The sequence below is a fragment of the Strigops habroptila genome, chromosome 2, assembly GCF_004027225.2.
Source record: "Strigops habroptila isolate Jane chromosome 2, bStrHab1.2.pri, whole genome shotgun sequence".
Lineage (NCBI taxonomy): Eukaryota > Metazoa > Chordata > Aves > Psittaciformes > Psittacidae > Strigops > Strigops habroptila.
This window is the reverse complement of record NC_044278.2, coordinates 98420633-98444124: the sequence shown is the minus strand read 5'-3', so window position 1 is coordinate 98444124 and position 23492 is coordinate 98420633. Positions and strand designations below refer to the sequence as shown.

The 23492-nt window shown below is 40.2% G+C and overlaps 3 protein-coding genes across 19 annotated transcripts in view; 1 reads left to right on the top strand and 2 right to left on the bottom strand.

Moving 5' to 3' along the window:
* The window catches only part of ALG5 (ALG5 dolichyl-phosphate beta-glucosyltransferase), a 24943-nt gene extending 13685 nt beyond the window's left edge, over nucleotides 1–11258 (bottom strand). Inside the window, exons 1-8 of one of the 3 annotated variants that reach the window (XM_030477680.1) lie at nucleotides 11037–11258; nucleotides 9929–10100; nucleotides 8647–8693; nucleotides 7906–7974; nucleotides 6573–6665; nucleotides 4915–5028; nucleotides 3406–3465; nucleotides 65–216 (exon numbers count right to left, since the gene is read on the bottom strand). In XM_030477680.1, the coding sequence (XP_030333540.1) occupies nucleotides 65–216; nucleotides 3406–3465; nucleotides 4915–5028; nucleotides 6573–6665; nucleotides 7906–7974; nucleotides 8647–8693; nucleotides 9929–10100; nucleotides 11037–11126 (797 nt within the window). In that variant the 5' untranslated portion in view covers nucleotides 11127–11258. Of the gene's footprint in view, nucleotides 1–64; nucleotides 217–3405; nucleotides 3466–4914; nucleotides 5029–6572; nucleotides 6666–7905; nucleotides 7975–8646; nucleotides 8694–9928; nucleotides 10101–10991 lie in introns of all 3 variants that reach the window. The other 2 variants (XM_030477679.1, XM_030477678.1) reach the window with 2 other exon arrangements.
* On the top strand, nucleotides 11202–23492 carry EXOSC8 (exosome component 8). Of its 2 annotated transcripts, none has more exons than XM_030477682.1 (11): nucleotides 11202–11380; nucleotides 12922–12958; nucleotides 14072–14135; nucleotides 15188–15261; nucleotides 15817–15862; nucleotides 16755–16860; nucleotides 16947–16992; nucleotides 17231–17327; nucleotides 18461–18581; nucleotides 20880–20986; nucleotides 21385–23492. In XM_030477682.1, exons 1-11 carry the CDS (start codon nucleotides 11364–11366, stop codon nucleotides 21498–21500), a joined length of 831 nt encoding a protein of 276 aa, XP_030333542.1. In that variant the 5' UTR covers nucleotides 11202–11363; the 3' UTR covers nucleotides 21501–23492. The 2 variants fall into 2 exon arrangements, with proteins under 2 accessions (XP_030333542.1, XP_030333541.1); XM_030477681.1 differs by lacking the exon at nucleotides 11202–11380 and adding an exon at nucleotides 11387–11739.
* SUPT20H (SPT20 homolog, SAGA complex component) overlaps nucleotides 20736–23492 on the bottom strand; it is a 35494-nt gene continuing 32737 nt past the window's right edge. For 6 of the 14 annotated variants that reach the window (XM_030477668.2, XM_030477665.2, XM_030477672.2 and 3 more), the window contains 2 exons: nucleotides 22902–23032; nucleotides 21920–22083 (listed from right to left, as the gene is read on the bottom strand). In XM_030477668.2, coding sequence (XP_030333528.1) covers nucleotides 21946–22083; nucleotides 22902–23032 — 269 coding nt within the window. In that variant the 3' untranslated portion in view covers nucleotides 21920–21945. Of the gene's footprint in view, nucleotides 22084–22901; nucleotides 23033–23492 lie in introns of all 14 variants that reach the window. The other 8 variants (XM_030477676.1, XM_030477670.1, XM_030477675.1 and 5 more) reach the window with 5 other exon arrangements.

The window sequence follows — 23492 nt, the reverse complement described above, 5'->3', positions numbered from 1 at the left end:
TTGAAATCACTTTTTCAAAAATATGTTAAATTAGGAAAAATCAACAGAAAAAGGAAGACTTTACCAGCGTTCTATATGAAGTGTTGAGAAAGTCCGTGAGGCAGCTTCTCTGGTTAGAAGTTTAAACCCGCACTGTGTGTCCCTGATCTTTTTGACACAGAGAAACCATACAAGGAAGTGGAACCCATACATTAGAATAGTTCGAAAGTAAGAGCGCTGTGGACAAAAGGTAAGAAGTTAGATGGTGGTATTTAGGTGATGAGTGAAGTATTTGAGCAAAGCTGGCTTACAGGACAATAATTCTGTTTCATGATAGCTTTCAAAGTTTGTAAATGGTTTTTGTTTTGCACTGGAGTGAAACCAGAATTTTTCAATTGTTACAGTGAAACAAAATTACAGCTGAAAAGGAAAGACTTGCTAGTCAAGTGCATGGTTAGTGTGCTGGCTTAGGATACGAAAAGTCCAAGTTCTTTTTTATTGCCTTCCCTAATTCAGTGCAGATTTCCATTCTGGATAACGCCTTACCAAGTGGAGCAGGAACCTGCACCTGGATTTCAATTAATTAGTGGGACACTCATAGTATCTTCTGCACGATTCTCTGGGAATTCCCCCAGTAACAGTGAAGGAGGAGGGGGAATGGCATGCTACACGCTCTACTCCATTGGACACTTCCAAGCTATTTTTCCTTCTCTGTCTAGGCCTCTTCTTCTCCTAAAAATTGGTTGAATAGGTCCAACAAATTCAGAACTTACCATGACAAACAACGGAGAGTAAACCAGCAGGAGTGCACAAAGACTGCTACTCCTAAGAACACACACTAAAAAGGTTCCAGCTGCTACTTTGACACAAAAGTAATAATAAACCCAAGTTTTATAATATAAAAAAACCCAGCAAATGGGACCATCTCTTCTTGTTTGCCACCCACTTCTTTCATTCAAGACTGAATGATCTCCAGAGCTTGCACACATTGTGTTAAGGCACTTTAGGGAATGCAATAAGAATGAACTTTTTTGTGCTGTATATGATGGCCCAAGTAAATAACAGGACTGAAGTAACAGTTGCTGTGCAAGACAGTATTTATATTTCCAGTAATGTTACACAGTCACCTCTTTTGGTCTTTTGCTTTCACAAATATATTTTATGTTCCTGGTACATGTTCTCCCAGCCTACTCTTTGGTTATACTTTCATTCTTGACATAATAATCATACAGACAACTTTGTACATGGAATCCAAAGGCTGGTCTCTGGGTTTGCAGAGGCCCCTACTAGTCTTTTATTGCAGACAGGTCCTAAACAACTAGATCCACAAATCGCTTCTGAACTCACTGCTGGTCTTAAGCTCAATTTAAGTGATTGCATCTAAGAATGCAAGCCAAATACTATACAAATCTTTAGGAGCCAACAATTTAACTGGTAAGCATCTCTGGGCGATAAGAGATGCCTTTAAAGCTAGTATTTTCAAACCTCACTTGAAAAATGGGAAGATGCTCAGCTTATGATGTAATAGCCTTTGGCTTAAGGAAATTCAAAGTCATAGCTTGTGCCTCTCAAAAAATGGTCTGGTGTGGATTCTATGGCTCTTTTGGTGAAGGTGAACCAGGGTGTGACCAAGAACACAAGGCTACTAGCCCCCAAAGTGAAGCTCTAAGAGGCTGTATGACTGTCAGCCAGTGAAACTGTGCACTTACTCCACAAAGAAATGTTCCTGGATTATGTTTATCACTCCCATGACTTTATGCATGTCATACTATGAATTCATTAACGTACATTACCAATTCTAGAGGCAGAACACAATTCTTGATCTCGAGACTGAATTTAAGGTTGAAATTCTGGTCTTCAAAAATCCCATACAGCTGCTTATCACGTCTTCATTCTACTATTTCAGATACCACTAAGCCCAGAGAGAAACCCCAACTTCTCAAATATTGCTCTGCAATTTTTTTTATACTTGCTACACTACACAATAGTCTATTTCCAATGTAGTAAAGGCAGTCTTTCCTTTTCAGTCAAGGGACAGTGGGGTGAGGAAATGAAACGGGCTACAACTGGTAGCCTGTTCTGACTATCAGAAAGTCAGAAATGTGGGAAGAAACAGGAAGCAAAGGATTGACACATCCTAAAAATTGTACTTTTGCATTAAAAGATAAAGTTCTGTTCCAATTCCTCTCCCTCATGTAGCAAGACCTTCAAACATGAAACGAAATAGGAATCACTAAAGAAAGTTTATCTATATTCAGTATCTGACCACACAATGAAGCATTTTTTTCTGGGCTCAAATTTATCAGCTACATGATCTCCCTGTAGTAGCAATATGTCCAGAATACACTGCCTGCACAGGTAACAAGTAACTGCAAATGGTAAATTCTGTGCTACTAGCAAGCAAGTGGCATGTCCAAAATTTACCCTAATTTCTAATAATGATGAAGGTTTAGGATTTTTTTGTTTTGTTTGGACACTAACGTACCCACAGCAGTGTTTACAAGAACTCTTTCCAGTGAGCCACTCCACTGGAAGCCTGGTAAGCCAGAAGAAAGAAATTAAAGATCTACCAGTGGCTGAAGATTACCAGTGTAACTTCTTCTGAACTTCTGGAACTATTTTAGCAGCTGTGTATCTATTTTAGAATCATTTCAAGTATTAAACATCAGTATAAACAAAGCTTACTCTTGAGAACATTCAACATGATGAGCACATCCAATGATGCTGAAAAAATGAGTCCAGCAATGCGTCTGCTGCAATACAAGTTCCATGCCTGTGCTTTGTCAACTACTGTCTGCCAAGACATCAGAAAACCAGATGCAAAATAAGACTGTGAGCCTATACACCACTGTTTATTCCACAAAACCCACACATAGAACAGTGCTGTCTGTGTGTTCAAAACTCAGAAATTTTACTATGAGTAATATGGAAAAAATACAGCACTTGCTCAGGAACTGAGATACTCTTCAAACAGTTTGTTGCTAATTATGCCTAACTCATTTGAAACAGGTTTCAAGATCTGCAGGTCAAGCTCTTGCACTGGAAGGGGATCAATAAAAATGAACTCATCAGTTGCATTCCGCTCCAGCCCCAGTACTGTACCCAGCTACCAACTCTGTCAGGGATTAGAAGCTGTTTGTAAGATGTTCTGAACTAGGAAAATTAAATCCATAAATTGGAACACTAACCCAAACCAGTTCAAAGTGCCTAGACATCCAGGCACATATACAGGCATATACATCCTTTGTATATGATGGAGCACATGCTACACTTATGAAAACGATCAAAAAACTTATGAAAAGCTTTCCCTATTTTTTAGCTTCCATTCTTTTACAAATATTGATTATTTAATTGTAAAATATGCAGCACAGCATCAAATAATGGAAGTATTTGAGTATTAGTACACAGCAGGAAACGGAAACAAACCTTTGCTACTGAGTCCTTCTCCAGGTGAGCTCTAGAGCCACAGGAAATAGCCATTTCATTCTGCACAGGAATACAAATTAAAGAGTTATTACTTAAACTAACATTTGCTGAGTGAGTGGAATCTTCTGTTGAGAACTGTAAAATAAAAAACTTCAAAGCAGTATACTTTTCTGCTTCCTTAGCTGCACTTTTTCTACTGCTAGTTTCTGAGGCTAAAATCAGTCTTTTCTACAATTAAAAATTTATCACATTTTGTATATGCTGCATAGAGATTGCTGCAATTTATTCAGGTCTGGTTTAGCTTACATTGTTCCTCTGAGGTATGCATACTGTTAATGTGTTAAACAGCACAGATAAGCATTCAGCATTCCTAGGCACTTGGTGTTATAATATATGTTTTCACTAAATATTGTACTGTGGCACGGATAACAGAATAAACTACTTGGTGCACTGATGTACCTTCACACAAATAAAATGCCACGGTATAAGCCAAAAATACCATCTCAAATTAATCAAAAGATGTGATCAAAATGAAAGGTTTAAAATTATTCTCATGCTACTGCTTCGCACATGAAATCTCTCCAATCTGGTGTATTTGAGAGTGCCGAACTGATGCTGAAGCAGCAGCTACTGCTGCCGCCGCTTTGGTAGCAGACAGCATCAGCCAAACACCGCCGCCCGGTGGCTGCCGCGCTTGTGTCCCTGCACTCGCAGGGCAGGAAGCATCCCCCGCAGCTCCCGCTGGAAGGCTGCACACTGCTTCTAGCACCTCCAGAAACTAGCTACAAGTACCTCACTCATCTGCATTTAAGCAGAAAATAAGCCTCAGCTCTTTCAAGTTAAGCACTCAAAAGAGAATGACTACGCAGAGAGGAGCTCTTGTTCCACAGGTTTTTGAATTTTGATTTACAATAAGAGTTCTTCCAAATACCGTCATTAAACTAACAACTCTGAGAACCTCTCAAAACCAGAGTGAAATTAAGATGCATCCTTTGTGATCAACAGTATAAATAGTTTGCTTCAGCAAAAGCTTGCTTTATCTTTATTTTGGCATTGTATCCTGCTTGAGCACAATCACATAGGTGGACAGGAAGAACGTAAATTCCTGAAACTCCCAAAAACAGAGTGAAATTAAGATGCATCCTTAAAGGTATATAGGATGACACCAGATGAAAGGAAAATACAAAGCAGTTAACAAAGAAAAAATTGGTTTTTAACTGAATAGGCAACACATGGTGTTTATACAGAGAAGAACAACTTCAAAGGAAGAATGCTCAATAGAACATTATGTACTGCATTGAAATAGGCACAGTGTACACAAAGGAGGTAAGAATTCTGGCAAAGCCACCTTCTGACAGCCCATTCTTGCAGCTTCTAGGCTTACGCCTTGGTATCCAGACTTACACCTACATCTTCAACCAGATCTCAAAAAACTCAAGCTGAAGAGAATTAGAAAAATCAATCTGTATGCATATGCATTAAATTAAAAACATGAGAATTTATACTCACAGGCCATGGCTGAAGATTTTTTAGACCTTCTTCTACTTTTTCAATATCTGCAAATTTTGTAGCTCCATCTGCATCAACCATAAGAATTTTTTTCCCCCGAGAACTAAAGACACCCTGCAATCAAAATAATAAATACCAACACCTTTAAAATCAGTATTTATCTAAAGCTAGCTACAAGACACTCAGAAAAACCTAACGAAGTAACTAGAACAGTGGTATGGCAAAGACTCAATACAACAGGTGAGTCTTAATATTCTGCTACTAACAACTTATCAATTTATATTGTAATAAAGACTTTGCACACTGAGTAGTGTCCCACAGCGACAGACAATGCATGAACATGAAAGGTTAACAATCCTTTCTCCAGAGAAGCTTGCAAACTAAAAGCTTTACAAACCAAAATCCCAAGAGACAACAAGTTGCTACAGTCAGCTATACAGGGGAGCACAAATAAGCAGTGATTAGCAGCTGCCACTGCCCTAGGTAGCTTTACTTTGTCATTTGGAAAGGAGGATGCAGTGCTATTTTTTCTTAACACTGTTTCAAGAGAATTCAAGAGAGAATCTTAAATTAGTTTTTAATAGTAAGTCTCAAGTCACAGCATCACTGCAAAGCATTTGTGATGCACAGGTCTCGGCTTGTTTTGCCATATTCTTGGTCAGACATTTTTGCCAATTTTTGAAGGGGTCCAGACAGGAAAACAATTAGCAGTGGGTTTGCCAAAAGTACTGCTGGAACCAAGCATGTGTGACTTTAGAAGAACCTGTCGAGGAAGCAGTAGTATATACATCCACCTTACACTCTGTAATGTAAAAACGTATCACATAGAGAATCTTTCTCCTTCTCTTGGAATAACTTCATAATTACATCCCTTACAAAAGCTCCATACATTTGAATTTAATGTTCTCTCCATTTGCTATAGTTACTTGTGTTTAATAAAAAACTAATTTAAATTGACTTATTAAAGATAGAGCTTAAAAGGCAGTCGTTGATAACCCATAAATGACACAACTCTTTTTCATAAAAGTGTCATTCATTTTAGGAAAAAAATGTTCCTTCTAAATGTGTAACAGCTATTTTATTTTTAGAACATGATGATTTTATGATAATATCTATGTGAAAATTAATATGTTAAAGCATAAATGGTGCTGGTTCTGTTATCAAATGCAGGTGATATCAGCGGGCTCCACTGAACACAAACTTTGCTGCATGAGATTGTTTGTTAGCCATTTTAAAAACCACAACCATGACATGGAAAGCAATGTTTGCAGATATAACTCTATTTTTTCTACTAAAGCTTTACTTTAATATGTAAAAGGTTACTTGTTTGGTCGCTTTTTTAAATGCAAGCCTATTTCTAAGCGGAACTAGCAGGAACGTGAAATTCAAATCTATCTTTTTTTCTCCTTCTGAACTCTCATGTAAAAAAAAATAAAAATCTTTGTTATTGATCTTCCTGTCAAGAATACTGTTTTCAAGATCTAAAATAAGGTTATTTTAAAAAGAGCTTTTGCCTTCATTTATAGAACCTGTCCTCAGTTTTCTGATGCTAATTTTGTTAATGCATTGAGTTCAAAACGTCCATCAGCACAACTCTAGCTGCTGCATATTTGGGCACAAGTAGTTCAGACAGAGAAGGAGATGAAAGTATCAATTACCATCTTGACTGCTCCTCCTTTCCCTCGATTTTTTACCAAAGTAAGCACTCGCACTTTGTCGCTTCCATATTTCTTGCAGTACTTCATTGCAACCTGATAAGACACACAAAACCAGCATAAAACAAAAACAGAAATCAAGATAGAAGTTTACATTTGCTCACCCTTTTTAAAAAAATAATTAATAGCACAGAGCTATAACCATTTCAGGCACCACAAATACATTGCCAGTGTCTGCTGAAGTCTGTTTGGGAAAACAAAAACCAGTTCAGAGCCAACACAAGAGGAGTGAAGAAGCTAGTCATGTTCTATAAGAACAGGGTATCACCCCAAGTAACTCTAAACCCCATTCACCCAAGTCCAAAAGTCTCAATACTAATATAATTTATATCATACTATTACTGACCTTTCACACCAACACCTATAGTTAATCAAAGAAAAATGATTTTCTACTACTGCTACCTATTTTTCACTTGTCTTGCTGCTATCTGTGGTTTTAAACAAAAATTCAGAGTGATCTAAAATCCCATTCACACTGCAGGAATGTGCACATTTTGTTCCATGTCGTGGGGAAGAGAAAGCATGAGTTTTCTCCTCTATTTTTTTCTAAAAGTTATATCAAGTCCTTGTAAATCCAGAAGCCCATGGCCATAGTGTGCTCAGTTAATTTAGAAAGAATGCAAAGCAGTCAAAAATATATATACAAGCAATCCTTAGCGGACAAGGTTAAGAGAAGTAAAAGAGAAAGGAGCATTCATTTTAGCAGCTAACTCAAACATCTTCTAAGCGGTAGTAAAAAACTCCTCAAGTTGGCCAGCCTTTTTTTCCAGTGACATGCATCAAACTAGCAGAAGAATGCAGAACTGTTTTGAAAACACTACCAGTGGCATGGGGATTTTTAAATGAACAATGCCATGAAGGGTATGGGAAAGGGCTACACAACCTTTCAGCTGTTCTGTCAATCACAGTATAGAACAGTGATTAAAAAAGGCTTTTTAGCTTCCTCAAGCTCACATTTGCATCACTGTGCACATGTAGAGTATTTAATAAGAAATTTCTTGAAGTTAAGATTAGAATTTTTAGAATCTCAGCTGCAGGAAATGGCTGTCACAGCTGCCAATCAATAATAGTAGTATTTGCAAAATAATTATATATGTATGCATGTGTGTATGTGCCATCCACAAGGCATACAGGACTATAACAAAGTATTCAGAAACATGAATTTTAATTGGTAACTACTTGCAGTACCAAAATATAAATGCAAAATATTGCTATATTCCACAAATACAGTACAGAAATCCATACCTCTGATTGGTGAGACACTTCTTTTTCTTACCTTTGTAGTTTCATCTTTACTACCATCATCCACCACTATTACTTCATAAGTGAATGAAGGATCTCGTTTCTTAAAAATAAAACCAGAAATAATGCATTTCATGCAATTTCTTAAGTAGGTAGTAGGTATTTCAAACATCAGCATTCTTTTCTCCCTATCAGTTTTTAACCCATCCATGGTTGCCAACAGACACCAATACCATAATGTAAATTTGTTAAGATGGCATAATTAAAGACTTTTGCCATATTTAATGTGTGATCCATTACATCAGCTTTTCACAGTTTTCCTCAGCTACCATCTGGAACTAAAAAATCAACTGAAGTTTTAAAAGATGAAAGCTCAAAACAACGGCAATGTTAAGAAAACAGAGACAAAACAAAATCCACAAACTTTCAGAATGGGCCTCTTACCAGAGAAGAGATGCTTAAGAAATTTGCTGGAACAAACCAGGGTTTAGTTTAGAAAGCTAAATGTATGGTTAATCCTTAATCTGTGTCTTGGAAAGATGTTAGGCATACGAAGACTTTTTTCTCATGTAGTAGTATATTAAATTTTTACTTAATTTAAAAATACTTTCCAGCATTCAATTTAAAAATAACTGATAAGAGACAGAAACATTGCTTCTAAGTGGCTAAATAACAGTGTTTTAATGTACACCAAAATAACAACATGAGTAGATCACTGACTTATTATACATAATGCATATAAAAATAATATACTTTGAATGGAAAATTAAAATACCTGTCTTTTTTCTAGATAATCCAAAGCTTCATCCATCATAAGAGGCACTAGAGAAAAGGTGGAGGAGGTCAGGTTAGTAGATCGTAACAGACAAAGCACCAAGAGCACCTGCACAAGCAAGCTGAAAACCACCACAAAGCAAAGCGGAGCAAATGTCCTCTTGCATACAACACTACCTTCAGTAAACAAGCTTAACACCTGCAACTATTAAGTCCCGTCCTGTCTGAATGCAAAAAGAACACTGAAGAAAATCACACATGTAAGACATGATAAAAAGATTTCTTCTGAAGAACAAACTTTACATTTTGAAATATGTATCTACACGATACTAAAGGAACAAAAATAATCATTGTCCATGACTGACCCTGCAAACTGGCACTGACTTGATCTATTTAAGCAACAAGATAATTCCTAATGCTAGTCAATAGCATGCCTTCTCTTACTAAGGCTGCTGGCCCTGATACTTTAGCCAGCGAATAGCCACTACTTTTGCAGCTGATTTATCTGCAGCTTAGAAAGACATTCAACCTTACAATTGTTGTTGCACTGCATGTTCATTCCTTAGCACATCTCAGGTCATTATTCCATCTCCAAAGAGAGGGACAACTAAATGAAAACCACATGAAGCTTACTGAAAACAGGTGTACGAGACCCAGGACTGAGGAACGCACTAAACTTGAGAAAGGGCCAGGCCTACCTTGTGTCCAGATATACTTCGTCAACATCTCTCTTCATGGGATGCCAAACAGCTCAGTATTTTCACTCACCAAGAAAATGAATGACAACATACGCTGTCAAATCAACCCCATGTACAGCTTTAGAGCTTGATTATTTCTATTGCATCTGAAAGCCTCTCCTTTTTAGTATCAGATACATATATGGCCAAGTCAGAGACCTGTGAGATCATCCTTTTTTTCTGCTTGTCTGAAGCTGCAGCTGTTGTGTACAGAGTGGGAAACTCTCAAATCAATTTTAAAAAGTCTTTTTCTACTTCTAGCCTTACAGCATTTACATAAGCAACGAGCAGCCATTCTGCTGGACTTCATTAAAATAAAGAGGTTCCTTACAAATGCTCCTTGCTATTTTTAGCAGCAGAAATCAAGTTACACAGTGTCTTAATTTTGAAATTCAATGTACTTGGACTGTTTTCTAGAAACTATGTCCAAATCAGATACATAATCTGGCCTGCCAGAATCTACTGCTAACATAAACTGACCTCTGCATTATTAAAGCAACAACAGATAGATTTTCTTCTTTTTCTCAAAAAAAATAAAAATCTTACATCGGTCTTCCTCATTGTACGAAGGCACAACAACAGAGAGTTCCCTGGTAGGGGGATCATGGATACTTGGCACAGATTCTTTCCTGCCTTCAGCATTTACGAAGAATTTCTCTTTTTCATGTCGGTGAAAGGTTGGCATTTTTCTGGCAGTTACATGAGCAATCATACAAATCTGTGATGCAAGAGAAAAATAAATGAGAAAACATCATTGAGCCTTCTACTAAAGGTTTACTTAACTGCTGAATGTGCTGCAAGGCGCAACCAGCTATACTCCAGTAATGAGTTGGGCCAATGGTCCTTCATCCGCTGACCAAATCGCACAGGACCAAAACCTTCTCATGCCATTTGATGACACCGCTTCACTCACTCTGACCACTGTCAGCATCATTGGCTTTTAACCGCAAAGCATGTAGATGCCTCCCAAGTGGCGGCCCAAGCCCCGCTGCCCCTACCCTGAGTAATCTCTACAACACAAGCTGGTGCTGCCTCTGAACATGCAAAGAGCCACCAAAACCAATGACACTACTCAGGATCAGTCCTGTCCATATGTGCTTGCAAAACGGAGGCTCCAGTCAACTTTATGCATAGTTAAAATAAATCTGTGGAACTTGGGCTTTGGGAGCAGGAGTACTTGGGAACACCACATACACGGTACTGTTGGTGCGCAGTGGAGTATCACTCTCCACGTGTCAAACCTCTCACACTCGCACGGTATTTCAGTCACTCCGAAACGTGCCGGACTCCCACGAAGGGGTCAGGGTGTAAGCGCATTACGGGGATATTTTACAAGACACTCTGTGAGAAGGAAACACTCGTTTTCGAGGCGTTTCACCCCACGCCTTGCGAAAACACGATCCCCACAGACCACCACACGCAGGCACAGCCCCACCAGCCACTGCACAAACCGAGCCGGGTGCGCCCCGCGCTGCCGCCAGCCCAGCCCGGGCCAGCCCCGGTGGCTCCCGGTTGGGCTGCAGGCCGTGGAGCCCCCCGGGAGGCCCGGTGCCGGCATCGCCCCTGCCCCGCACCGCTGTGGCGGCGGCGGCAGCGCGGCCCCACGTACCGCGCCTGCCCGGGAGGCCCGCGGTGACCGCGGCGCGGCTCTCACCAGCACCAGGAGGAGGGCGGCTAGGCCCGGCAGCGCCAGCGCCAGCACGGCTGCAGCCGCGGGCAGGGACGGGGGCAGCGGGAGCTCCATCCCCGCCGACGGAAGCGGCGCGGAGCCGCAAGCGCCGCCCTATCGCGCAGCGACAGCGACGCGGAAGAGAACGCACAACAGCGGCGGCTCCGGCGAGGACTGGCGCTGAAGCCGTCGGCGCCCCCTAGCGGCAGGAGCCCGTCACCGCCATGCCGCCTGGGAGGGCTTCCGGCCGGTCACGGGGCAGCGGCACATCCGGGGGGGCAGCGGCACATCCGGGGCGGCAGCGGTGTGGTCATGGCGGAGGCGTTCAAGTGAGTGTTGGGCCCGGTCCCGAGGGCTGCGGCGGGACCGGGGTGAAGACCCCGACGGCCACCAACCGGCGCTGCCGCAGCTCAGCGTCTGCGCTGAAGGGGAGGGGGCTCCAGCGCCTGTTCTGTTACCGCTTTCGTTCCGGTGCGGTTTCCCGCTGCCGTGCGGTCGGCATGACAGCCGGCCGTCGCCCGGAGTCGCGAGCGGCTGTCGGGGGCTCCCGTGGAGCTTCCCGCTGGGCGCCCGGCGCTTCACGGCCGTGCGCGGGGCACCTGGGTGTCGGCTGCGCTTTGAGGCGTCCGGTACCGGGGCGACGTGGCCGGGCGAAGGCGCGTCCGGTGGGGAGCGGCGGGGAGCTGAGGTGGCCGGGGCAGGGGCCGGGGCCGGGGCCGGGGCCGGGCGAGCTGAAGAGGTAGCCGTAGATACAGGTTGAAACAGGATTCTCTGTGTGTGGGAATCACAGACAGGTTTGGGTTGGAAGGGACCTTAAAGCTCATCCAGTTCCAACCCCCTGCCACAGGCAGGGGCACCTTCCACTAGACCAGGTTGCTCCAAGCCCCGTCCAACCTGGCCTTGAACACTGCCAGGGATGGGGCAGCCACAGCTTCTCTGGGCACCCTGTGTCCTTGCTTCTTTCAGATTTTTGGCTTAAATGTGTTAACCAAGGTTTAGCAAGTGCCTTTAAGTGAACTGGAAGAGAACAGGCCATGTGTTTGGAATAAAAAACAATAGTACAGGACATATGGGAAACCTACAGAGGTTAGTTCATACTTGCCATCATGAGTTGTGATACCTCTATATGTTAGTTTACATTTGGAGAAATTGCCTTTTCCAGTTACTCCTTTCCCCCCCCCCCCCAATGTGCTTATTTTAACAAAACAGAGAAGGCTTTGTTCTAATACTCATAATAATTTTATGAGGGTTGTTTTTGGTTTTTTTTACTTTAATGTTTGCTGCTTAAAATACTAATACATAAATGCTGTTAATAGTATATAATTAATGATAAGCATTAATTGTTTCTCAACTGCATATACAAGTATGAAGCATATTTCACAATTTTAGATTTTCTTAAAGATTCTAAGAAAAACCGTAACATTTCAAGACTAAAATTAATTTAAACCATTTTGTATGTCTGAATGCTGTCCTTGAACTAACGGATATTTCAGACGCTGTAATAAAATTACCCCTCCTGCATTTCTGCAGAAACATTCTACACCTTTGTCTCAATAAATGCTCCTTTTAAATTAAAACTAATAGTGAAGATTACTGAGGTGAAAGCTAGTACTTTTTTGTTAGGTGTACGTGCAGGCAGGTTCCTTATACAAACATTTTGGAAGTGAAAAGATCTTTTTCTTAGATCAGGTTAGAGTTTTCTCATCCTTCTTTCCAGAACATTGTAATGTTATGCTTAAATATTGTTCAGCAGCTTTGTCAGTTATTTTGATTCTCAAGTTATTTGTTGTTGTAGGTAATGCTTGTGTATCTTTTTTTCTCTTGCCTACTTGGGAGCTTGCATGTGAACTTCTCTTTCTGTTTGTTTTAGAACTGTGGAACCATTGGAATATTACAGAAGATTTTTGGTGAGTAAAACACAATATGCATGTATAAATTGCTTGTAATCAATTTTTTTCTTGCTTGCTTCTACTTTTCTAATTTGTCTGTGTGGAAACCTGAACCTATAAGGCAAAGCCAGAAATCACACTGAGCGAGGGAAGAATGGTCCTACTCTTCAGAATGTGTTTTTCCCTCTCTGTGGCATTTTTGCGGCAGCAGGTTGTGTTCCCTGTTCGACTTGATGAGTAAATGCTTCTGTTGGCCTCGAAAGGAGTGTGAATTAACTTTGACCAAGATGGTGATGCAGGTTTGTGTCTAGTACAAAATTATGTTAGACCAGGCTTTTAGATGCTGCGACTTAAAATAAGTAATAGAGACTATTGCTGCTAACGGTGCCCACCATAACAGTGAAGGAGGCCCACTGACTTTTTGGTACATTAAGTTAGTCTATCCATTACTAAGGTAATATTAATCAAGTTAGAAATGGGTCCAGTATTATAGCAGTCAGTTTTGGTTCTCATAATTGAACCAAAAGTATTTTCTTTTGAGAAGCTTGAAATTGTGATGAGTAATAATTCATATCTAGCATGATGGTGAATTGGTGCGACTTCTAACACAAGGTTCAGGTAGCGTACAGCTTCTGACTGACAGTATTTGAATGTTGGGGTTTTTTTGGGGGGGGGGGGGTGTTGTGTTGTGTTTTGGTGTGTTTTTTTTCTTTAGTTCACCCTAACATTAGTTTTAAGAGCTGCACTAGGTGGGGATGGGGGAGGGAAATTGCCTACAAAACCTGAACAGTGCAGATGGGTACAAAGCCTCATTTTAAGGTATCAATGAGTATTCATTCTTGGGCGATATTCTGAATCTAGCCTGTAGAACTTACCTTGAGACAATCAATCTATTGTTATATATATTAATAAATTAAAAAATAGGGTTTTTTTCAGGCTTACAAGCACGAACTGCCTATCAGTTGATGAAAAACTGGCTAGAATGTGATGGAGATCTCCCTAGCATTTTCGTAGCTGCATATATCTGCTAAAAAGAAGACAATACTATTTTATATTAATTCCTATAGAAAAAATACTGGTGTGTTATTAAATAAAATGTTTTTTAATTTGAACTTTATATTTTTTGTTTAGAAAGAGAACTGTCGACCTGATGGACGGGAGTTGGGTGAATTCCGGGCAACCACTGTCAACATAGGCAAGTGCTTATTTGGAATAATAATGGAGGAGGTATTACTAATCTCAGATTATAGTAGTGACCTTCGTGACTTGCTGATCAGATTTCTTGGTTCCTGCATTTTGGAACAAGAAAGAGGAAGGATTTGTATTTAGCTCATTGAAAACGAGCGCTAATGAGAACGCATGATATGGTGATAGATTTGGGCATTGTTATTCAGTCCTGCTTCTGGGCTGGCGTGCACAGCTTCAGTGGTCATGGAAGCTTGTCTCTCAGATCAGCAGCATCTGATATAGATGTTGAAGGCAGTATCTAGGTGTATACTGACCAGTGCAAAATGGGTGCACTGGATGGCATCTAAAAGAGGCAGTGATTCCTGGCTTCTGCTTTTTTCTAAGCTTGATGAGCAACTGTCTCAAGCAGAAGCAAGATACCTCTTTATGCAGTGAGGGACGGCACCTTACCTGCCATTCTTGCACAAAGATAATGAAGGGACTGGAGCATCATTTCTCTTATGAAGAGAAGCTGAGGAAGTTGGGACTGTTCAGCCTAGAAAAGAGAAAGTGCAGGGGGATCTTATCCATGTGTATAATACCTCAAGGGAGGGCGTAAAGAAGACAGAGTCAGGCTCTATTCAGTGGTGCTCAGTGACAGGACATGAGGCAATGGGCACAAACTGAAACACAGAAGGTTGCCTGTGAATATGAAGAAATGCTTTTCCTGTGAGTGCGACTGAGCACTGGCACAGGTTGACGAGAGAAGTTGTGGAGTCTTCATCCTTGGAGATATTCAGAAGCCATCTGGATACAGTCCTGTGCAACCAGCTCTAGGTGACTCTACTTGAGTAGAGTGCTTGGACCAGATGGCCTCCAGCGACCTCTTCCGGCCTCAACCCTTCTGTGTGATTGACTGGTTAATATAGATTCTTTTCCCACCCTGGATTCATTGAGACTTTGCTTAGCCCATGCTTAGTATAAAGTGATGGAAAGTAAACATTTCGTGAAGGTGGGTGTTAATTAAGGCCCTCTGAACTGGAAAATAGATTTTTCGCTAACAGCGCTTTCTCTCTTCAGGTTCAATTACAACTGCAGATGGTTCTGCCCTCGTGAAGTTTGGAAATACTACAGTGATTTGTGGAGTTAAAGCGGTATGGTTGGTTTTTGTTTTAATTTAGCTGTTAGCTGAACTTGTGCATTTGTGTTTAGAATGACTGTCCTGTACAATTACAATAATATACCAGTCAGACACAATTACAGTCTTTCACCTGAGTTACTTTCAGACGTGGAATTGTCTGACCCTACCTCTATAGTCTGAGAATGTGCATTTTTGTGTATGGGGAAAGACATATACAAAAATCAAGTCTTTTTTTTTTTTTCTAGATAAAAGCTCTATAGTTGAGCAGTTACTGAATCTTGATCAATAAATGTATATGTAATTAGCTGGCTGGATTATTAAGTGTCTTATAGCCTCAACTTCACTGCTGGACTGCCATGAACTATGAGACAAATCACTGCACATCCCTGTACTGAGTTTTCCTATAGTAAGAATACAGACAGGGACTGATAAAAGTGGCTCTTGTAAATCTCATTGTAATGATAACTTGCAAGAAAATTACTGTTTCTTTATAGAATAGCTGGAAAATCTTTTAGTACAAAATTCATCTCTTAGGTTTTGTCTTTTGTTTGTTTGTTTGTTTCCCCAGGAACTTGCTACACCCACAGAAGATTCTGCTAATAAGGGATATATTGGTAAGCTTTTCAGGCCTCTTAAAAGAAGAATGAATTTGGGTAAAATTGTATTACTTAAAGTCAGTTTCCAAGTTGGCATATAAGCAGTGGTCCTTCAGAAATGTCAGAATTCCCGCTGCTCTTCTTGTGAGATTTCCATCTACAGCTACCTTCTTACTGCTGATTCCAGGCCAGGCTGAAAACAAACCTGTGCCAGAAGGAAGTCTGTATTCTAGAAGGGGGAAGGCAGTTCATCTGTAAAAGATTGTGGCATGCAAGGTGACATAAACCCTGTTTATTTCTGGAAGAACTGTGGAAGTCCCAGGGGCACGTCTTCACTCCTGTTTGGAGGTTCTTTTGAAATATAGTAATTCTGTGGGAACTGAGAGCTTAGACAAATTCCCTTTTTATAAGGCATCTCTGAAGTATGTTGTTTTCAGTAAGCTTGATTGTGCTTAGGTGTTGGTTTTCATTTTTTTCACAAATGTTTATGCCTGGTTTTGCTTCAAGTCTAAAGCATCAGGTTTTAATGGTTGATGAAAAGCAGATGGCATACCAGTAAAGTCAGGCAGTAGTGTGAAAATGCTGTTGTTTCTTGCTCAGCTTAAGAATGCTTAACACTCAAGGAAGCATTTGTGTGGGGTCATGTTCATAGCAGGATTGCAAACAGAAGGTGGTAGTTAGGAGTATTTGCTTCTCTGTGGACTATATAGTTTCTGAGTACGGAGTACTGCAAGTTCTTTAATACAAATTCATGCCTAATTTTATTTTTGAGAGAAGTAGGAAGACTTGAAAAATTGCCCTTAATTTGAAGACATAAAATAGTATTAAGAGTGTGTATAGTCTTCTTTCTGTTTTTGATATCCTACTGCCTGCTTTCTTTAGCTTATGACTAATGATTCTTGCTACTTAGTTCCAAATGTAGAACTGCCATCCCTCTGCTCACCGAGGTTTCGCTCTGGCCCTCCTGGTGAAGAGGCTCAAGCAGCAAGCCAGTTCATTGCAGATGTGATTGACAAGTAAGAACAATCTTAGTGCACTTAAAATACAACAACTCAGCAAGACAGTTTTCTGTTTCCTGGTTTACCATCTCATTTTATTTCAGTTCACAGATAATAGAGAAAGAAGACCTATGTATTGCAAACGGCAAGGTAAGGTATATCTCACAATGAAGAGAGATGTACTAACAGGATCGGTGTTGAGATGTTAAGGTATTTGGGGTTACAGGTTGTTGCTGCTTTTTAGTCTTTATAGCTTGGTTTACATCTGAAGTGTAAAAATTGTACAATATAAGTAAGTAGCTTTGGTCACATAGCCAGCATTTTCTCAGATTTTGCACCATTTGCTTAGCTGCTGTAACATCTCACATGTACAAACCTTTTTCGATAGCTTGTTTGGGTGCTATACTGTGATATTATATGTCTGGACTACGATGGAAACCTTTTGGATGCCAGTGCCTTCGCTTTGTTGGCAGCATTAAAAAATGGTAAGTCTTCTCTAGAGCAAGAGACACACTGGGATTAGTGTTGCTTGGAGAAATGTTAGTTTTGAGTAATGATGAATAGGTAGCTGAGTCACAGTTCCTTAAGACTACTTGGTTCCTGTCATTTGAATGCTAAATTATTAAAATGCAACTCCCAGGTGGAAATGATGGTATGCATGCCATGGCAGGGGGGTTGGAACTAGAAGATCTTAAGGTCCTTTCCAACCCTAACTATTCTATGATTCTATGTGTAACACCTGAGGAGTAGGAGCCGTTTGTATGTGTATTACTGCTCTCTTACAAGACTAACTGCTACTCTGCATTGTGTTCTTCCATGTTAGAGAGCTGAATCTTTCAGCAGTGGCCATAAACAACTTTAATGTCTGGAACAGGTTCTTACCTCATTAATGTATTTTGTGTAGGCAGATGTTGTTGGGGGCTTTGCTTACACAAATATTCTCTGAACAAGAGAGTACTCCAAGCTTATTGTGCTATAGTTTGAAAAAAAAGTTTTCATGCATGCAATGTGTGGATTGATTATTCGCAGGTATGTGGCTTATAAATGCACATAGGAGGCAGAGTAAAGGGGAGCTTTCAGCAAGGCCTCCTTTTCCAACTGTGAATTGCTTGCCTTTGAATTCTTAAAGCTGCTTTGCTCCTGATTTCCATCTCCCAGCACTGTATGGGTCTCATTTTCAGAGTGAGAGTTACCTGAAGATCAGATTCACTGATTCTACAGATACCTAAAACTCATGAGATGAGACTGTATTCCTAGTTTTTATATGTCCAGTAGACTTTTTTTTGGGAAAAAATACTTTTGGTTAAATATGGCTCTAAAGTAATGTAGTTGTGTGGCATTTTGGAAGCAAGTGATGCTTCTGTGCAAGGAAGGATGTTCTCCTCGAGGAGAAAAATCAAATAATTCCTTGGCCAGGTAGTTGTAAGACTAATATTTTCCTCAAATTCAGTAATTTTTTTTGTACAGAACACCAGTACTGTAGCCAAAACTCGTGCTCCGATCAATTTTCAGTGGCTTAGAAGAACAGCTTAAACATTTCGGTAGTCTTGCACATCTTTAGGCCTACTAAATTCAGCAATGTTTAATGTTATACCATTGTCATTTTTCATCTCTTCAGTACAACTGCCGTCAGTTACTATAAACGAAGAAACTGGTTCATCAGAAGTTAATTTTAAACAGAAGAATCCTTTGATGATCAGAAAGCATCCGGTTGCCACATCATTTGCTATATTTGATGAGTAAGTTCATAACTGTTTTGTATTTATGAACACCACTATGTAGAAGAAGTGAGAGACAGAGGATGCTACTGATGTTTATGCTCTTCTGCTAGTGAAGTACATGCAGCCTCTGGCAGTGCTGTTTCACTTGATCTGAAATCTGCAGCCTCTCTTGTTGAACTGCCCTGTAGTTCTGTAATATGAACAAGTATGCACTATGACAAAACAAAGTCTGTCCAACTTCTTCCTGAAGACAGAACTGGTTCCCAACCTAAAAGATACACTTAAAAGTATAGGAATAAGTATTATGTTTTTGCAGTATCTGAGAAGGAAGAATTAATGTTTTAGAAGCCTGTGTAAATAACTGATACACAAGATGGTAGTTCTTGAACAGCGTATATCAAGCACTTGGTTAACAGAGGAAGTAATAGTCTGTAAGAACAACAGAACCTTTGGCTAGCTGAAAACATAACTACCCAAGATGTAGCCTGACCAACACTCTTAAGTCATTATTCATGTAGATAAAGAATCTCATTATAAGACTTCAAAATAACCATATCTAATAACTTGACTCCTTACCTGGAATTTTTACTGGCTTTTCATTAGTCCAGATGTGTTAAGTATTGTTCTGCTGCCATTGACAAGAAAAGCAGGGATTTGTGGTGGCATCCATTTGAAAAGTAGAAAATGACAAATGAGATGATGCTCACTGTGCTACGAGTCTGATTGAAGATTTAGGTATGTTTAGAGACTTTGGGGGTTTATAGCATGTTAATCTGTATATGCAGAAATGATTAATAGGCTCTTTCATTCACATAGGAGATGGGGGCAGGGAGCACTGAACTCAAATGTTGACCAAGTGATTACCAAAATGAATCAAAGCAGAAAGTGATCATTACTTTAGAGTACTTCTGTTAATTGCTTTAATACCAGTTCTTGTGGGTCTGAAGTGGGATGTAGACTGGAAGTTTGTAGACTGGAGAGTTTGGCTAGCACCATGGGCAGATGTTGTCAGCAGGGTATTATGTGCACACAAATCATAAACATACTTGCCAGTAGAAAAAAATGGGTGCCTTTGGAAGAAAGCTTTCAGTGAGTGTTGGGCTTTGTCCCTCACTGAAACCAACTGTTGCATCAAACAAGTTACCCAAGTCTCCCTTTAGCTCCTAAAGCTAAATATTGAGGGTGGGTGTGCTTATGTGTGCCTGTGGCTTGTGGTTTGGGTGTTCTGGGTTTCTTTTAAATGCCCGTTTATTAGTTTTTGTACATCTGTTGACACAGCCCTCTACAGCATGTGTTTTACATACTCTGGCTTCCAGAGACATTTTTCTTCTGCATAAAAGCCCTCCTCGAATCAGTAAAACTCTTGGGTTGCTGGATCATGTGGCTGTGGGTGAGGATCGCTGGTGCAGAGCACTGTGCAGCTCCACCACTGGTTCCTGTGGCCACAACCAGTACACAGATAATGAGTCTGACCTGGCACAACTCTCCGTGTGTGCCAGGTCCCTCTACGCATCATGCAAATAGCTGATGCTGCACAGTGCACGTGGATAGAATCAATATAGCAATGTTTTGGAGTAGGGTAGAGAAGGACTTACGTTTTCATTACATCACTGCTATTAAATGGCAATCTGAAACTGTTAGTGACTTTTTAAATTTCAGCTTTGAGGTCAAGATTTTCTTGTGCAAAGTTGGCTCGTAGATTAGATCCTCTTTCCCCCTCCCCCCCCCCCATTGGTTTGCCCTATTTTTAACTTAAATGGTTCAAAATAACAATATTTAATCTCTCTTAATGGTGTGCATCATATCATGTGTGACAGCTTATTTTGGCTGCCTTAAGGAACCCAGTAAATCCAGTTGTGCCTGTTCCTAGTCTGGCGTTGAAAGTTTTCTGACAAGAAACTGAGAACTACTCTGGTGAATTTACCATTGGAAGTGAGTTTTGCCTTAAGGTCTGGTAGAGATGAGTGCAGCCTGTATCTAAAACCAACGCCATTGTCTTTGCATGACTACAAAATAAGTGACTGCAAGTGGCAGTTTAACGGCATTTTCATGCATTTGGGTGTCACAAATCTGTGATACTTTGGCATAAAGCTGTACTTTCAGCAGCTGGTATTATAAGATGCATGCACATGAATATGTGGAATCTTCCACATTTTTTGTTTGTTTGTTTTAAATCAATGCATTTTGGTAAGAAAACATAACACTGAGCACTAAATCCACCTAATAGTATTTCGTAAAAAACTACAGTAAAAATTAATGTTATCTGTATTTTGCAATAATACACTGATACCTCCGCATATGTCTTTCTTTCACAAGCACATTGCTCATTGTTGATCCAAATGCTGAAGAAGAAGAGTTAGCAACTGGAACAGTGACTGTTGTAACTGATGAAGACGACAGACTCTCTTCTGTCCACAAACCAGGTACTTCCAAGTTCATTACACAAGAACCTACGGAGACAATCTTTTCTTGACCTACACGTTAGGTACCTGCTTTTTGTCGTAAAATGTGGGTGCTTCATGAGAACACTGTCCACTTGAGGACTTATTAAATGACTTGCTCTTGAAATTCCTTTTCAAAAAGGTGGCATGCCTGAAGTTCAGGAAGTCACAGCTTGACCTACATATAGCTCAGGGCAGATTTTGAGCATGTGTGTTGTTATAACTCTGGTTTGTTTCTCTTTTCTTTGCTGTGTGCTCCCCAGGTGAAAGTTGCTGGTCATGACAATTACTGTATTACTTAATACGCTCATTTGGCAAATACATTTAGAGATACATAACTGAAGTATTAGTAGAAAATACTTGTTTCCTTTAATTTTTAGGTGGCAGTCCTCTCACAGGAGCCAAGCTTCAGGACTGTATCACCAGAGCAATTACAAGACAGAGAGAAGTAAAGCAGCTGATAGACAAAGTAATAAAAAGTATTAAGCCTAAGTGAACAAAATGAGATATCTTTTTGAAAATGGATTGGTAAAAATTGTATTTGTTACAGTGTTCACAAACCTTTCATACTAAATAAACAAATACCAATACTACATTTACAAAGTTCATTTTGTCTAAAATGTTTGTCACCCTTATACTATGTACAATGCTGCTGAGTGGTAAAAAATACAAGATAGAACATTCTGTTAAAAAATTAAGTGACTTAAGGAAACCAGACTAGCTGCTTTATAGATGAAATCTCCAAGTTCTGGAGGGTTGGCTTCCAAAAACAGTTAATTTATTTCAGTGTAACGTCAAAGTTCATTTTCCCCACCAGTGATATAAAACACTGATTTGATTTGAAGCCTTCTCCTTTTTAAATTGAAAAAAAAAAAAAAAAAAAAAAAAAGAAAAACCAATCCCATCTGAAACAGTTTTGTACTGGGGGGGGGGAGCAAGTCTCAGGACTGTGGAGGGGCCAGTGGGCCTCTTTTCCTTTTACTTTTTGAGTGGCTGCCTGAATGCTGTTGCTGCCGCAGGTGAGCTGCTTGTGCCGCTGCTGCTGCCATAGCCATTTGATGCTGCAAGAATCGCAACTGCTGCCATGAAGGAGAAGGGGGAGAAAAAGCTTGTTAGTGTTGACGATAAAGCTTTGTTTCACATCAGGAAGAATGAGAGGAAGGGGTGTGGAATAAAAGGAAAAGAAAACAAAAGAGGAAGCACCAGGTTGACAAAAGGAATACACCATGTGCTGGGGCAGTGAGTACAGTCAAGCAGCACCAGTGGCACAGAAGCCTGCTGAGGGCATATCTAACATTTCACACGTGTTCTTGGCAGCTTTGTTTCTTTGCCCTTTCTCTCCATCGCAGTAACTGCAGTAACTCAGCAACTTCAATGAATGTTTGGATTACATAGTACATTTTAATGTAATACCTTCTCAGTGTATGCATTGTATTTTCTACATGTATCACAAAGAGGAGGCTGTATTACCATTTTTTCATAAAGCAGCTGAAAAACAGAGTGCTAAAGGAATGCCTGGCCAGAGCTGTCACTTCCACATACTGACCGTAGCAGTGTTACATTCAAACTTACATTGACCCTCTTTTCAAATCTCTTGGCACCTGGCAGAGCTCATTTAGGTATGTGCCACAAGCACTCCTTGAATGTTAGCAAATCGGGAAGGTGGATGGCTTAAATGAGTAAAAATAAATTCAGTGCTCCAAGCTGAGAGAACCAGATTTTAAATCTTTTATGATAGTTTACAAAATTCACGCGTTTTTCATTTGCCAGACCGTAAGGACATTAGTTGAAAAATAAAAGTCAAAATTGGGTAAATTTTTGTTTTGTTTTGGAGCTGAGAATTGTATTTTTTAAATCTTTATTATTCTTTTAAAACACAGTGAAGTTGCTGGATTACTTGTATCTGTTGCTGCTGCTGCTGCTGCAAGGCTTGTTGTTGTTGCTGTTGTAAGGCAGAAGAGAGCTGGAGTCTCTGCTGAGGAAGGCTTTGCCCAGGTCTGTTCACAGCAGAGCCAAGCTGAGACAACACTAAGAAAGGAAAGGGGAGAGCAGGCAGGTCAAAGAGGGCAGGTTGAGTTTGGCAGGGTCAGGGAAGGAAGACATAGGAATAGAGTGTAACTGAAAAGAGGGATCAACAGGATTAGTTCAGAGTTAAATTGGAAACAGTGCAGAATAACCATGATCTACACACTCTGTTTGTTAGTTAGAACATAATTAGATTATGAACTGCTTGTGGAGACACAAAGAGGTTTCTCATATTGGATGTTAAGCACACAGTTAAAGAAATGTTCCTCAATGAAGTCTGGCATGGAAGTTCTCTTATTTTCTTTTTGTATCAAGTGTGATGTTCATGTGATATCAATTTCCTACACTTAACTGCCAAACAAAGCAGGAAAGTGCATGCTTTGAAGTAGTTCTTGTGTAATTCATGTGCTAACAATAAATAGTAAATTGTTCTGATGTAACGTAAGACTTCTTTAAGACCAAA

Coding starts and splice junctions, on each gene's coding strand:
- EXOSC8 (XM_030477681.1), top strand. CDS start 11,552: ATGACAGCCGGCCGTCGCCCGGAGTCGCGAGCGGCTGTCGGGGGCTCC. Junction 15,262..15,816: donor TGATTTGTGGAGTTAAAGCG/GTATGGTTGGTT, acceptor TTGTTTCCCCAG/GAACTTGCTACACCCACAGA. Junction 20,987..21,384: donor CTCTTCTGTCCACAAACCAG/GTACTTCCAAGT, acceptor TTTAATTTTTAG/GTGGCAGTCCTCTCACAGGA.